Source organism: Grus americana, chromosome Z (genome assembly GCF_028858705.1).
Source record: "Grus americana isolate bGruAme1 chromosome Z, bGruAme1.mat, whole genome shotgun sequence".
Lineage (NCBI taxonomy): Eukaryota > Metazoa > Chordata > Aves > Gruiformes > Gruidae > Grus > Grus americana.
In genome coordinates this window covers 29529571-29546662 of record NC_072891.1, presented here as the reverse complement: position 1 = coordinate 29546662, position 17092 = coordinate 29529571, and the positions used below count along the sequence as shown (strand labels likewise).

The window sequence follows — 17092 nt, the reverse complement described above, 5'->3', positions numbered from 1 at the left end:
TGGAACTGGAAGAAGGTATAAAATATGTCATACTTTTTCATGTTTGTTTGTCTACTAATCTGGGACCATCAAATATTGTTTTTTTAGTTCAGACTGGAACAGAACAACAGCTCTTCATACTATGGCATAGAACTTCTTGTTCTCTGTGCCTTTATTTCAGCAGCAGGTTTTGGTACTAGCATGTTATGAAATACTGTTAAAATTAATGGAGTTATTACTAATTTCAACTGTTGTGGTCCATGAGTTTAAAATCAAAATAATTACAAGAGCACTTTTAACCCTAACAGGTTTGTTGTTGGTTTTTTTGTTTGTTTTGTTTTTTTTTTCTGGCTCTTTCTTTAGCCCTGTACCTCATATTCTCAGAAATACAAAACTTGTAGCTATTTGCATTTCTCAATAACTTATTTCTCAATGTTCTGGAAAACTCTCCTGCAGTCATTCATGCCAATCTGGGAGCAGTGCTGGCTTTTCAGGAGCCATTGTGTATAAAGAACTGCAATATCGATGGTGTGGTGGAATATATCCCATGAGAGGAGGGGTGAGGAAAGCAGCCGCCCTTGGGAGGATGCTGGCCTCCTTTGGGTTGCAGTTACCCTCTGCCTGTTAAGAGGAGGTGGTTTATCCCTTAGGTATTTGGCTGGCTCTTCTGGATGGACTGGGGCAGCAGGGAGACTCATGAAACAATGGTCATGAGCCATGATAGTGGCAGCGTTAGCCTCATAGTTCTCATACCTTCTTGGTATAAATGCTTGTACCATCCTCCTATAAAGGGTGGACAAGGGAAGGGGGAACCTTGGAGTACTGTTGTCCTTTGGGCAATAGGGACCAGGAATAAGGTCCTTCTTTGTGTCTGAAAAAAACTAATTGTGGTTAACAGGTTCCTTTCGCTTCTGGGACAGGTACTGACCAGTGCAGAAGTGAATGAAAAAGATTTTATCTGTCTGATCAGGAAATACTGTGTTCTGACATTAATTGTCATTAAAAAATGAATTTACATGCATCTCCTTGTGTTTTTGTTTTACAATCTTAGATTGGTGAATTATTGAGCACCACACACCCTGCCAACAAGGCCAGCCTAACTCTTTTCTGCCCTGAGGAAGGGGACTGGAAGAATTCCAACCTTGACAGACACAACCTTCAAGACTTTATTAACATTAAACTCAACTCAGCTGCCATATTGCCCGAAATGGAAGGACTCTCTGAATTCACAGAATATCTGTCAGAATCAGTAGAAGTGCCATCACCCTTTGACATTTTGGAACCTCCAACCTCAGGAGGCTTCTTGAAACTCTCCAAACCCTGCTGTTATATTTTCCCAGGGGGAAGAGGGGACTCTGCATTGTTTGCAGTGAATGGATTCAACATGCTTATCAATGGAGGATCCGAAAGAAAATCTTGCTTTTGGAAACTTATCCGACACTTGGACAGGGTAGATTCCATTCTCCTTACTCACATCGGAGATGACAACCTGCCAGGAATCAATAGCATGCTTCAGCGAAAGATAGCTGAACTGGAAGAGGAACAGTCCCAAGGGTCTACTACCAACAGTGACTGGATGAAAAATCTGATCTCACCTGATTTAGGAGTTGTATTCCTTAATGTACCTGAGAACCTGAGGAACCTGGATCCTAGCTCTAGAGTAAAAAGGAGTGTAGAAGAAGCTTGTTTTACTCTCCAGTATTTAAATAAATTGTCTATGAAACCGGAACCTCTTTTCAGAAATGTGGGAAATACCATTGACCCCATCATTTTATTTCAGAAAATGGGAGTTGGCAAGCTTGAGATGTATGTGCTTAATCCTGTCAAAAATAGCAAAGAGATGCAATATTTTATGCAGCAGTGGAGTGGTACTAACAAAGACAAAGCTGAATTCCTGCTACCAAATGGCCAAGAACTAGACATTCCATTATCCTACTTCACCTCTGTCTCATCCCTGATTGTGTGGCATCCAGCTAATCCTGCAGAAAAAATAATCCGAGTTCTGTTTCCTGGAAACAGCACCCAATATAACATTCTAGAAGGACTAGAAAAACTCAAACATTTAGACTTCCTTAAACAACCAATGGTTACACAAAAAGACCTAACTGGGAACATTGCTAGTCCAGCTGTGAAACAAGCGAAGTTGAAACAACGAACAGACAGCAAGGAGAGTCTCAAGCCTGCTGCAAAGACACCACCAAGCAAGCCTGTCAGAAAAGAATCTAAAGAAGAAACACCAGAGCCTGTGAAACCTAGCCCAGCGCCTGAAAAGCCTCAGAAGTTGGAAAGCAAAGAAAAAGTTCCAGTTAAAAAAGAGAAACCAGCAAAAGTGGAGACCAAAGCTGTAGTGGCAGAAAAAGAAATAACAAGTAAAGAAGAACAATTAGTAAAATCTGAAACTCCTGAAAAACAAGCTACAGATGTAAAACCAAAAATGTCAAAGGAGAAGCCAGTGAAAAAGGAAGTCAAAGCAAAACCTGAAGAAAAGAAAGAGGAAAAAGAAAAACCAAAGAAAGAAGTTCCTAAAAAAGAGGAGAAAACACCCATCAAAAAAGAGGAAAAACCCAAAAAAGAAGAGATCAAGAAAGAAGTTAAAAAAGAGGTGAAAAAGGAAGAGAAGAAGGAAACTAAGAAGGAAGTAAAGAAAGATACTGCACCAAAGGAAGCTAAAAAAGAAGCTAAAAAAGAAGAGAAGAAGGAAATTAAGAAGGAAGAAAAAGAAGCCAAAAAAGACATCAAAAAGGTTCCTAAAGAAACCAAGAAGATAGCTGCTCCTTCAACTGAAGGCAAAAAGCCAGCAGCAAAGCCTAAACCACAAAAGAAGGAGGAACCTGCGAAAAAAGAAGCAGTACCTGCTGGAAAGCCAAAGGAAAAAGGAAAAGTTAAGACTGTGAAGACAGAGATCAAAGTCAGTGGAGCACAAGCTGCCCTTGCAGCAGCTGGAGTCGCTGCCACAACTGTAGCAGCTGTAGCAGCTGCAGAAATTACAGCCAGTGGAAAGGAAATTGAAGCGGAGAGATCCCTTATGTCTTCACCAGAGGACTTAACAAAGGATTTTGAGGAATTAAAAGCTGAAGAAGTAGAAACAATAAAAGAAACAAAACCTCAAGTTACACTTATAGAGGATGAACTGAAACTCCCTGGCACAGTACAAAAGGAGGCCTTTGAGGTACAAAAAGAAAAATTAGATAATGAAGGACCTGCTGAGTCCTCTGATGAAGGCATTACTACCACAGAGGCTGAGGGTGAGTGTGAACAGACACCTGAAGAATTGGAACCCGTGGAAAAGCACAGGGTTGATGAAAATGAAAAGTTTGAAGATGAGGGAACTGGCTTGGAAGAATCATCTGAAGCAGGAGATTATGAAGAAAAGGCAGAGACAGAAGAAGCTGAAGAACGAGGTGAAGATGAAGAAGAAAAGTCACCACTGGAAACCACAAAACCGTATATGGAAGAAGCAAGAAAAATTGAAGAGAGCTCAGAAGAAATAATGGCTGAAGAAGATGCTAACATTAAAGTTGAAAGGTATATTGAAAAGGCAGATTATGAGGCATCAGATGAACGAGCTGAGGAAGACAGGGAAGAAGCAATAGAGAAGGCAGAAACTGAAGAGACTGAAGAAGAGGAGGAAGACAAAGCAGAAGACATCAGAGATGAAGAGGAAAATGAAAAAATAGAAGCTGAAGAAGATTATGTGATGGCTGTGGTAGACAAAGCTGCAGAAGCTGGTGCAGTTGAAGATAAATATGGCCTACTCATAATTACACCAACAAAGTGCTCAGAGCCTCAGTCTCCAGCAGTTGAACCAGCCTCTTCTATCCATGATGAGACATTACCTGGTGGTTCAGAAAGTGAAGCCACTGTTTCCGATGAAGAAAATAGAGAAGATCAACCTGAGGAATTCACTGCTACTTCAGGTTACACACAGTCTACTATTGAAATATCCAGTGAACCAACTCCAATGGATGAAATGTCGACACCCCGGGATGTCATGAGTGATGAAACTAATAATGAGGAAAGCGAGTCACCCTCTCAGGAGTATGTGAACATTACCAAGTATGAGACATCACTGTACTCTCAAGAGTTTGGCAGACCTAAACTTTCTCCACTTCCGGATGCTTTTAATGGATTATCTGAAGGATCCAAAACAGAGGCCACAGAAGGTAAAGACTATAATGCCTCAGCTTCCACCATCTCACCACCTTCTTCATTAGAGGAAGACAAATTCTGCAAATCTGCATTCCAAGATGTATATCGGCAAAAAGAAAGTGAGATCCAAGGCACTGCTAAATTAGAAATCAAAGAACCCTATCAAGAAGATATTGGTGGAAAACGTAGTCCACCCAAGAGTCCAGCTGACAGTTTGTCCCCTCCATCACCTGTTGCCAAAACACCACTGAGTGAACGTAGTGTGAACTTTTCGCTCACTCCCAATGAGATCAAGGTCTCGTCTGAGCCCGTCCCCATTGCTACATTGCCTGATGTACATCAAGAAGTTGCTGAAGAGCACTGTGCAAGCCCTGAAGATAAAACGTTAGAAGTAGCATCTCCCTCACAGTCTGCTGCTGGTAGTGCTGGCCACACACCTTATTATCAGTCTCCCACTGATGAAAAGTCCAGTCAGCTTCCCTCTGAAACCAGTGAAAAGTCAACAGAAGCTCCTGTTAGCTTTGAATTCAGTGAAGTCAAAGATGAGTCTGCAAAACCCAGAATAAGCCCTATGGATGAACCTGTGCCAGATTCAGAATCTCCTATTGAAAAGGTTCTCTCACCTCTACGGAGTCCACCACTGATAGGTTCAGAGACCTCTTATGATACATTTTTGAGTGCTGATTTAAAGTCTCCCTGTCTTTCTGAGGGGAAACCTGAAAAGGAAAAATCACCTGTTCAGTCGAGCCCAGCTTCTGAAGATAGTTCTGTGGGCCTTTTCCAAGAAAAACAAGATGAAAAAAGCATGGAGTTTATGGTAATTAAGGAAGGCTTCAGCCTAGAAAGGAAAATGGAAGATACAGAACCCAGCAGCTCCCAGTCTTCACTGGTCTTGGATGAACGGAAGTTAGCAGGTGATCTCTCACCCACTCAAATAGATACCAGTCAGTTTGGTTCTTTAAAAGAAGATACCAAAATGTCCATTTCTGAAGGGACTGTTTCTGACAAGTCTGCAACTCCTGTTGATGAGGTTGTAGCAGAAGACACCTATTCCCATATAGAAGGAGTAGCTTCTGTCTCTACAGCATCTGTTGCTACTAGTTCATTTCCGGAACCAACTACTGATGATGTATCTCCTTCTTTGCATGCTGAGGTTGGATCTCCCCATTCTACTGAAGTTGACGATTCCCTTTCAGTGTCAGTTGTACAAACACCAACAACTTTTCAGGAAACAGAAATGTCTCCATCTAAGGAAGAGTGCCCAAGGCCCATGTCAATTTCTCCACCAGATTTCTCACCTAAAACCTCAAAATCAAGAACGCCAGTGCACGATCAGAGATCTCCTGAGCAGTCAACTATGTCAGTAGAGTTTGGTCAGGAGTCCCCTGAGCAGTCTTTAGCAATGGACTTTAGTAGGCAATCTCCAGAATATCCTACTGTAGGCACTAGTATACACCATATATCTGAAAATGGACCAACAGAAGTAGATTATAGCCCTTCAGATATACAGGAGCCTACTTTTGCACAGAAGATTTCCCCTGTGGAGCAGACATCTTACTCTCAGGAGAAAGATATTTCAGAAATTATTTCAGTTTCTCAAATTGAAGCTTCATCCTCAACTTCATCAGCTCATACACCTTCCCAGGTAACTTCGCCACTGCCAGAGGAAACTTTTTCAGGTGCTGTTCCACCCAGAGATATGTCACTACATTCTTCTTTTACCTCAGAAAAGGTGCAGAGCCTAGGAGAAAAGCTGTCACCAAAGTCTGACCTATCTCCATCAACTCCAAGGGAATCTTCTCCTCTGTACTCTCCTAGTTTGCCAGATTCACCTCCTGCAATCACAGAAGCGGTGTCAGCTAGTCACACACCTTCGTTGTCACTGCAAGTGTCCTCCATCAAAGCATTTGGTTACCAGGAGCCGATAACAAAGCACAGTCCAGAACCTTTACTCAGCCCAGAAAAAGATGATTCAGAGAAAAGCAGCAGGTCACCAGAAGAACTTAGTTATTCTTATGAGGTCACAGAGAAAACTACTAGGTCACCAGAGGATATTAGCTACTCCTATGAGGCAGTTGGAAAATCTACTAGATCACCTGAGGCCACAGATTATTCCTATGAGACAACTGGGAAAGCTACTAGGTCACCTGAGGCCACAGATTATTCCTATGAGATAATTGCAAAAAATATGAGGTCATCTGAGGCCACAGATTATTCTTATGAGATGACAGGGAAAACCACCAGGTCACCGGGGGCCACAGATTATTCCTATGAGACAACAGGGAAAATCACCAGGTCACCTGAGGCTACAGATTACTCCTACGAGACAACAGGGAAAACCACTAGGTCCCCTGGGGACACAGATTATTCCTATGAGACAACAGGGAAAACCACCAAATCACCTGAGGTCACAGATTATTCCTATGAGTTAATTGGGAAAACCACCAAATCACCTGAGGCCACAGATTATTCCTATGAGAGAACTGGGAAAGCTACCAGATCACCCGATATTATGGATTACTCCTATGAGACAACAGGGAAAACCACTAAGTCACCAGAAGCCATTAGCTACTGCTATGAGACAACTGGGAGAACCAGGTCACCAGAGGCCATGGCTTACTCCTATGAGAAAACTGGAAAAGCCTCTAGTTCACCTGAAGCCACAGATTACTCATTTGAGATGACTGGGAGAGCCACCAGGTCACCTGAAGCTACTGGCTACTCCTATGAAGCCAGTGCACATTTCACTCCAGGAAAATCGTTAGCAGAATCCCGTCAAGATGTTGACTTATGCCTTGTGTCCTCTTGTGAATATAAACATCCCAAAACTGAACTTTCACCCTCATTTATCAACCCAAACCCCCTTGAGTGGTTTGCAAGTGAAGAACAGTCTCAAGATCAAGAGAAGCCACTAACTCAATCCGGGGGAGCCCAGCCCCCTTCTGGGGGAAAGCAGCAAGGGCGGCAGTGTGATGAAACCCCTCCCACATCCGTGAGCGAGTCTGCCCCATCTCAGACTGATTCAGATGTTCCCCCAGAGACTGAGGAATGTCCTTCCATCACTGCAGATGCTAACATTGACTCGGAAGATGAGTCAGAAACCATTCCGACGGACAAGACAATTACGTACAAACACATTGACCCGCCGCCTGTCCCGATGCAGGATCGCAGCCCTTCCCCTAGGCACCCTGATGTCTCCATGGTTGATCCAGAGGCTCTGCCTGTTGATCAGAATTTGGGTAAACCTTTGAAGAAAGACCTCAAAGAAAAGACAAAGACAAAAAAGCAGGGTACTAAGACCAAGTCGTCTTCTCCTGTTAAAAAAAGTGATGGTAAATCAAAACAAGTGGCTTCACCAAAGCCAGCTATAAAAGAATCTTTAGATAAAATTTCCAAAACAGCTTCTCCAAAAAAGAAGGAGTCTGTGGAGAAGGCAACCAAAAATATCTCTAATCCAGAAGTAAAGTCTCGAGTGGATGAGAAAGATAAGGACACCAAGAATGCAGCAAATACAACAACATCCAAGTCAGCAAAGACTGCAACCACAGGTAAAGACAGATAGCAGTTCCCTAGTGTTAAGATTTTCTTAGTTGTTGCAGTGCAGTTAGTTTGCCTTTATATCAGCTGAGAATGTGGTTTGTAGCAAATTCCCAAAGAAAGTCCAAGTTTTAAATACAAATCTAGCATGTAAAGTCCACATCTAACTGCATGAAATTCACTAAATTAACTTCTGTATTCTGAGAAACTTAACGTGTCAATTCACTCAGAGAGTACATGAAATATAAAGAACTTCATTCCAGCTGTCTAAACTGTTAACAAACTAATAGAATTAAAAGTACCACTTTTGTAGGTGAAGTGAAATCGGTAGCAAAGTGAACCACTTTATTCATTATAAGAAGCAAGTAGGCACAATTCTCTTAACATAAATTAATGTGATTTAATATTGTGGGAGGCAAAGGTAGTATCAGCTATTGGATGCTGTTATTACTTTGCTGGATTACTTTTAATGCAAGTTTTTTAAAAAATTATAACAGTAGTAAGAGCACTTTCAATGAACTAAGCATATACGTCATATAATCCGGTTAAAGTCTTATGCCATCAGTGATGACTAAACATACAGAAAGTTAACGTGATTTTGAATGACTGTTGTGTATTCTAAGTAGTAATAAAATATGAATTGGATTACTGAAGGAGGCATTGCGCTATTCTGTCATTTCCAGCAGATCTTGTTAGAGAGTGTTTGGGGGATACTTTGATTTTGCTGTTGTCAGGACTGATGTACTGTTGAAAGTTTTTTTACAACGAGCAGGTCTAGGATTCAGTACAAACAAACGAGCATTCAACTGTCTTTATCTTCCCCATTGTAAGTGGTCCACTGTTCTTTCTTACACCATCTTTTGCATGTCTCTGTTAGTAGATGCGTTTCAAAGCAGCAGTGCAGTTCCTCATGCTGTACATTTCTCTCGCACTTTAGCTCTATATGAGATTCTTCTTCCTTAAAGCATACTTGTGAGGTATACACTAGAGCAGAAGACAAGGCTCTATTTGATAATGACATTTAAGTGTAAAATGTAACATCTAATATTTTATCCAGTGTTGGTACCCACAAGTCAGAAGGATATATCATAGATTTTTTATCATAAAAGATGATAAAAGATTTTGTAACTTAACCAATAGTAAAAACTCTCTAATTCAGGAAATCTTATTATATCATGATGCTTATTTGGCATGTTGCCCTATGATGAATGGCAGAACAAGCTAGACAACTGTAATGGAATTTGCTGGCCTTACAGTATGTGACCCTAAATAGAGTGTATTGCTCAGATAATTGTTTACCAAACTTCATCCTCTGTAACAACATGAGAAGGCTAATAGAACATAAACAGTGATCATCTGGATAAGACTACTGTTTGAATCCTGATTTTCAGTTCACACCATGATCCAGTGCGTGGAAAAAGCCACTTTTTTTGGTGTAGTATTTTTAATATATTTAAACTTTGAACTTTTTTTTTACTGAAGCTCTTGTTAGAACAAGTGCTATACGATGTACAGCAGCAAAACCATGCTTCCTCCTACTTTTTGTGATAAGTCGCTAATTTGAGTATGCAAATAAGGATTCAGCAGACAAACACTTGTTCTCAGTTCCCTGAAGTAACTGCTTTACAAGTTTCTCTGTCCTCCCAAGTTCCTCTTTGCCCCTCTTTCTGCTCACATGTAGTATCTTCCTGATGCACCTGTAAGGCAGCCTGAGCATATCAATGCCTACCGTGCCTTGCTATGTGCTGATACCCCAAATCTCAGGAATCCTTCAAATCTGCACGGCTCCCTGTGTGACCCTAGGTTTTATAGTTATGCATACCTGCGACTTTCAAAAGCTGTACTTCTTAACCTGGAAAATAATACCACCGTTTATTGAATGGTAACTCAGTAATCACAGCCCTGCATAGTAATTGTTGGAAAATAGGAGTATATTACTGGGAAAGGTTCAGTTAATTGTTGGTTATGTGGTAGTGAGTTTTTATTGTATTATATAGTTACAGTTATTCAGATTTTTTCCTCCCATTACAATCATAATTGGAATACAACAAAGCTGGAACATGTCATTAGGTGTAGGAGGGTAATGCCATAACTGGACACATCTCACCTCAGCGGTTATAACAGTAATGAATAAATGCCTGTTTTTAACCAGCCTGTGATATATTCTTTTGTTTTGTTTGATTTCCGAAGGACCTGGGAATACTAAGGTGGCAAAATCTACAGCAGTGCCTCCAGGACCTCCAGTGTATTTGGATTTGGTGTACATTCCCAACCACAGCAATAGCAAGAACGTTGACGTTGAGTTTTTCAAGAGGGTGCGGTCATCCTACTACGTGGTGAGCGGGAACGATTCTGCAGCTGAGGAGCCAAGCAGGGCTGTTCTGGACTCCTTGCTGGAGGGCAAGGCACAGTGGGAGAGTAACATGCAGGTAGGTTCTTCACTAATGTCTCTACCTGGAAATTTAACCTTTTCTAGGAAGCAACTAAGGGAAGCCAGAGTGCCTCTGGAGTGGACGGCAGCTGCCGGGAAATGGGGTCCCCAGGCTGGCTATCTCGTTTCATTGATGTTGTGAGAGGGCACCCGAGTGAAGCACAGAGCTGCACTGCGCTCAGCCACTCCCCATTTCTGGCCCTTCTGACTTGTTCCTGGTGAATAAAACAGTTGGGAGCTGGTTTACAGGGCCTTTTGGCTGTTTCATTTTGTTACTGTACCAAACCAAGTTTGGAAACATTGCGGTTTGTAAGTAGGAAGGACAAGTAGCTGTTTCATGGTTTATATGGTGTCGTGGTTTAGCCCTAGCTGGCAGCTCACCATCACACAGCCGCTCGCTCACTCCCCGCGCCCCCCTTCGCCCTTCTCCCTAGTGGGATGGGGAGGAGAATGGGAAGATGGAAGCAAACCCCATGGGTTGGGATAAGGACAGGTTACTGGGACAGCAAAGGGTGAGTGAAATTACAACAGCAGCACTTACAACGGAATATACAAAGTGGGTGATACACAATGCAGTTTCTCACCTGACCCCACACACACAGCCAGTCCCCCAGCTGCTGCTCCCCCTCAACCAGCCCCCTTTATATGCTGAGCATGATGTCATATGGTATGGAATATCCCTTTGACTAGTTCAGGTCACCTGTCCTGGCTGTGTCCCTTACCAGCTTCTTGTGAAAATTAATTCTATCCTAGCCAAAAAACAGGACATATGGTAATCACGTACACTTGGAAACTTCATGTGCCTTTCTATCATGATCAGTAAGTAAACAAAATATTTGGCCATAATCTGAAGAGCTATCAGTGCAGACTACAGACCACTACTTCTCTGGAAAGCTGCTTCTCAGCACCTTACAAAACCAAGATTTTATTTTGATAAACTACTTCTCTGCAGTAATTTTACCTTACCTACATGTTTATTTATTTCCTTTTATCCATCCATCCATTTATTCAAGTATTTATTGCATAAGGACCCACTCTCTCCAAAAGGGAAACATAACTGTTGGCTGGGGCTTCTGACAAAGATGGTTTTCTTTTCAGCTGTTTCTGTTGTCCATTCCTCAGGACTTCTCCTATTTTGTGTTGCAGGTGACCTTAATCCCAACCCATGACTCAGAAGTGATGAGGGAATGGTACCAAGAGACCCATGAGAAACAGCAGGACCTCAACATCATGGTTTTGGCAAGCAGCAGCACTGTTGTTATGCAAGATGAATCTTTTCCCGCATGCAAGATTGAACTGTAAGAACAAGACCATGCACCACAAGATTAAACTTTGTTTCCAGAAATTCTTCAGTTTGAAAACACCTTTTCTAAAAATTCAACCCATCTATTTCAACTGCTGAACTACATACCTGCCAAATGCTATACTGTGTCATGGTGATGCAAGTCACTAATATTTTTCAGTCTTTGCTGATTGCTAAGGGAAATAACAGTATTCCCATAGTAGGGTTCAAATTACTGCAAAAATACAGATCCAGTTTCATCTCCGCTGAACATTTGGAAACCATGCACTAGCAGCCCCAACTGACTTCTGCCAGGTAGAGGCATTTGCCCTCTAAAGAAACACAAAGAGAGAGAAAGAGAGAGAGGGGTAGGAGGAGAAAGTAAAAAATAATTAGAACTGCATTAGTCTCATGGCAATAGATGTATCGCTTACTGCAGTCTGCTTACGCTCTTATATCAAATGAAAGTTTTAAATTTGTATCAATCTATCTGAGCTATCGCAAGGGGGATCCTTTTTTACAGAATTAAGTTAGCTGGAAAATAAAAAGAAACAGAACGTGGCTAGGAAGGGACGCACAACCTAAACGCTCATCAGCAGTTTTCCACTTTAATTTGAACTCTGCATACTGACATACCATAACAATCATAGGCCAAATATGCACGTAGTCTGCACCCCATCCAGAAGTCTAAAACCTTTCTTTCAACACACAGAATTGTTGGTCTAAGGCATGCTCCCAGTGAAAGTCTACTCATTCCAGCCAGAACTGACCAGTCCACATGCTTGAACACCCATGTCCACTGTTGATTAACTGAAGCAAAATACCAAAGCGGTCGGGAGTACATACAGTAGACGATTTGCCTTAGAAAGTGACTTGAATGTACAAAGAAACTTGATGCACTTATTTTTTAATGTTGAGACAGCAAATTTATAAAACATCTGTGTAGGATCATAGTTACACCAGTAAAGAAGTGTGAGTGTGCATGTGTGGTACTAGAAACCCATCTGACTGGTCAAATGGCTTGGTGCTATGAATTACGTGTGTTAGTTATGTGAACGCTTCATTGATGCACCTGGACAGCTCAACAAGGCCACATGAGCATTTTTTTGAAAGCTTCTTTTGTACTGTGGAAGCAAGATTGAAGTGGTGTCCAGTATCAGAGTTACAAAACTTAATGAAACATTCAGAATGATGAAAAAGGTTACCTGTGAGCCTGTACAGTATTCAACCTTCCTTTGTCTTTTACCTTATTTTATTTGTTTAATTTAAGAGTGAATATGGGAACAAATGTACAGAAACCTTTTTTTTAGTGCTGCGTGAACTTTTAATAGATGAATTTTTAACAAACAGTTTCATTTACAGGAAAATGCAAAGAAAAATTTTTCAGGTGAAGGCAATTTTTTTAGTAGTTTTGTAAGATAAATTAATAATGTTTAAGGTTCTAGTGAGAATGGATATTGAGGTAAAATTTATTGAAAATAGTCAACTGCCAATACCTTTTAGGGGTGGGGGGTGGAAGGGCACCCTGGTGGTAAAATCAATCTATTGATGATGACAGAAAATGGGATTTGAAAAGTTGATTGCCTAATACTTACAAGGGTATAACCTACATTCTCAACCCTCACAAGATCTTGAAAAAAAGATAGAATAAGCAATAAGCTAAAATAAGTCACTCTTTCCTCTCCTCTCCTTTCCTCTCCTCTCCTCTTTCCTCTCTCTTTCCTCCTCTATTTGTCTCCTTTCCTTTCCTTTCCTTTCCTTTCCTTTCCTTTCCTTTCCTTTCCTTTCCTTTCCTTTCCTTTCCTTTCCTTTCCTTTCCTTTCCTTTCCTTCTCTCATTTCCTCTTCTTTTCCTCTTCCTTTCTTCTTCCTTTCCTTCCCTTTCCTCCTTCCTGTACCCCTTTCTTTCCTTCTCTAGACTGCTTGCAGAGGAACAGCATCACTGTTCTGTGATTTAAGACAGTTTGGATTTTTTAGGCTCAGAAATTTTACCCCAATTAAAAAAAATAATCTTGTTACATTGTAGAAGGTTTGCAAATCTGAATTTAAAGAAGGTGTAAAGGCCTCCAGAATGGAGATACGTGCTGGTCTGTATGATTCACGATTATGGCTGGTATTAAGTTTCACAATGTAGTGAACTATGACCTCATTTTATTTTCTTTACTTATAATTTATTTCAATTTTACATTGTTAGCATATTTTTGTTTAATAGGTATATGTTTGCACTCCTAATTTTTATGAGGGTTTTTTAATACTGCTTTAGGGCCCTTTAAATATGGGCTCCTGGGGCCCATTTAATGCTGTGAATTACTGTTTGTCAGTTGTTGGGGGTTTTGATTTATTTTTAATGTCTTCTCTTTTTTTAGGTATCTCTAGCAATGCTGTTTTATTTATTGCTATACCTTTTAAGTCGTTAAGAATAACTCAGAATGACTATGGCACAAAAGGCAGATGGAAATGTATTGTGAAAACAAGCATGTTTGCTGGGCTCATAAAAATTCACTTAAAATTGCTTTTGTAATACATTGTCTACAAAGTTGTAGGTGAAATGTTTGGCAGAATAGTAGTACTATTTCTACAATTCTTTCTGCTTTGTCTACTTTCTTATATAGGTCAGATTTCAAACTTTTTGAGTGGGTGGGAACAGATTTTCTGATTTTCTGACAATATCTGAAATGGTTTGTATTTCTGCTTTGGCAGAAAATCTGTTTTAAGTACAGCAGTGGTCCTGAGACTAATCTCACTTACGCCACTTACTCTTGTGAATCAGGAGCAATTTCACTACAGTCAGGGACGTTACAGTCATTTGGTCCTACTGTAAATGAAATTGGAATCAAGCCTTAAGTCTCCCCAAGCAAGTTTGTGATGGCTCAAGCATTTGTTTACTTTTAAAATAGTAACAATAATTAGACAGTTACACCTGATCTTAAAATGTGCTTTTGCTTTTTTGCTGCTACAGGAATATTAAAACCCCGGTCTGGCTATTCTGAGGTATTGTAATGCCTGTTCCATCCGTTCCCTTTCAAATGGCAATGGCACCTGGGTGCAACACAGCGATGAACTCCTCCATTAGCTCCTCTTGCCCTTAATGTCTTTCCTGCCTGTGGAACTAATCTAACTGTGCTAGTCCTAGTACTACACAATTAGTTTAGTGTAACAGTCATCAAAAATGTACCGTGTACATTAATGATGAGTGCTGTTGATCAGCATAGATTTCTAGGAGCATGGTTTGTTATTGATTACTCTAATTATAAAAATTCAATATCTGAGTGTAAAGAACACTCCATTTAAACAATGGTATTACCCATAACAGCATCCCCAGTCATGATCTTTATGCTATTACTATACTGCTTCATATAATGCAATGAAGAATTAACTTTGGAGATCCCACCCCACTCCTGAACTTAGACAGGGCCTCTCTTGCATGCCTTTTCAAAGTCCTGTGGTGGGCCTGACTTCATTGACCTCTATTTTCACCCCATCTTTCACAGAAATCACTTTTGATTTTTTTTTTTTAAATTTACTTTACATAGTGTGGTGAATGGAGATAGCTGTGTATATGAGTGTGTTGGGGTTTTTTTTAAGTTGTCTATGATAGCTTACGCATTTTAGGAGAGTTCTGCTACTCATTTACTAAGATTTAATCAATTTGTTAATTGAATTTTCAATCCCTCCCACCACAAGCAAGTCAGCTCCAAAGAGCGCTTACTGTGCATTTGGGACATTTCTGTCATACGCTTCTCTTTGTTCATCTGTCGCCAGAGGTTCTTGCTCAGTAATGATGTTTTGAGAGAAATAGTAATTTTGTTGGTCTGGATTTATTAGAAAAGGAGAAAGTATAATGTTTACACTTGAAAGAAACTGTAAGCTTTCATCTTTTCACTTAATAATTGAACAAAACACTAAAAGCAACTAGGGGTAAGCATTTCTTAGAATGCAATTATATTATTCACCTGGTTTAAAAATGTTTGCTATTTACAGTAAAAAAGAAAAAAGTCTGTTTGTTGTGACTTTACAAAAAAATTAAAAAAATAAGTAACTAAATAAAACAATGTCATAAAAATATAGAAAGAAAAAAGAAAAGAAGAATTAAAAAAGCAGCTTCTCTGCACTAGACTAGCTAGGAGCTCCAGATGGCAGGAGCTACCTCTTCAAGACTGGGCTGTAATCACAACTGTAAAAGAGGAAATCTGAAATATGCTTTCACGCATTTGCATGCAGCCATTATCTTCCAAACTATGGAAAGAAACAGTCTTGTTGCTGGCTGAGAAGCACCTCACACACCTCCTCTCTCTTGTTCTGAATGGTGTTTGTGTCAGTCTGCAGCTGTGTATGGTATTATGTCTTATAATCCTGCATCACTTCTATTCTATCCAGTCATATCTAATGTAGAAAATTAGTTTCCAGTGAAAGTAATATGTAGTGCTTTTATGATATTTGTGTGCAATATCCCCTCTTCCATTGAGGATATTTGATGTAAAGGAAACAAACTCAGTTCCACAATAAAATACAAAAGTGGTAAATTGGTGTTGACATGTTTCTTGTCTTTGTGTATGTATGTATTTTTAAGTTTTCCCTTTCCTTCAATCATGTTTACCTACTACATGGGTTTTTTTTTTCTCAAAAGATCAATGACTATTTAAATACTAGATGAGAAACAATCTCTATTTAGAAACTGGAAAATATATGCAGAAGATTACTTTTATCTCTTGTGGCGTAAAACATTACCATGATGTACCATGACATGGCTTCTTTTCGTTGTTCTCATTTCTGTATCCCTCAGCAGCATGAGAAAACACTTCATTTTCAGTAAGTACACGTTCAAGGGGCTGTGTCGGAGATGATACCAAATAAAGTTACATCAAACTGAGCCCACCCTGGTGTGGAAAAGAGGTCTGTTTCAAAGTTGTTGTAGTTGAACAAGAGTGCGCAGCTTGGCTCCAGTGGACATGGACCCTTCCCGACCACCACTGCCCAGTAATCCCTGTGAGAGGGGATGGAGCATTTGGGGAAGCTGGGCCCTCAGTTTAGTTTTTTTACTTTATAAACATCAGACTTTTCCTCTGTTGCTGTTAAAAGGATGCTGTAAGATCAGGCTTTCTGCCTTTGTAGTTTTGCTTGCTGCCGTGATGCCTGCTCTGGCGAGTTGCAGCAGGCAACACTTACTTTTTTTAGCTCGGGGAGAAGGTAACGACATGAAAGCAGGTACAGGCAAGGGCAGCAGAGAGCAAGGGGTGGTCACTCCCAGGAGAAGCAGTGGCCCTGCAGGATTTCCTTCACCCTCAGACAGCAGTCTTTTTTGTGGGCCCTCATCTGTCTCCAACACCTAGGGTTTCCTTTGTAACTTCTAATGACATTGATAGGAAATATTGTACTTGGCTTGAATTGGGCTGAGTGTGGCGAAGTAGAGAAAAGTGGACACCAGATGAAACGAGTCAACTGCTGCAAATCTTGTATCTCAAGTATAATCCTGCATATGTCTACATCAAGATTTCTTGAGCTCTTGTGGTAGATTAGCCTGATGCTACTTAAAATATATTAAAATGATTGTGCAAAGCAGACCAGGTCAGGCTTCAACCCCAATTATTCACTTGCAGTTGCAGGGTGAAGTTCTAGATTTGCACAGATGGGACCATCCATGGTACCTGTGAACAGGGGCAGGCCAGCCTGGTCTGTAGCGTTTGGCTTGCTGCTTCCAGATGCCACATAAAAGCT

The 17092-nt window shown here is 40.6% G+C and overlaps 1 protein-coding gene across 2 annotated transcripts in view; it reads left to right on the top strand.

Annotated features, from left to right (window-relative positions):
• The window catches only part of MAP1B (microtubule associated protein 1B), a 73446-nt gene extending 57206 nt beyond the window's left edge, over positions 1 to 16240 (top strand). Inside the window, exons 5-8 of one of the 2 annotated variants that reach the window (XM_054810930.1) lie at positions 1031 to 6270; positions 6322 to 7676; positions 9856 to 10094; positions 11243 to 16240. In XM_054810930.1, coding sequence (XP_054666905.1) covers positions 1031 to 6270; positions 6322 to 7676; positions 9856 to 10094; positions 11243 to 11398 — 6990 coding nt within the window. In that variant the 3' untranslated portion in view covers positions 11399 to 16240. Of the gene's footprint in view, positions 1 to 1030; positions 7677 to 9855; positions 10095 to 11242 lie in introns of both variants that reach the window. The other variant, XM_054810931.1, reaches the window with a different exon arrangement.
• The last annotated feature ends 852 nt before the right edge of the window (positions 16241 to 17092 follow it).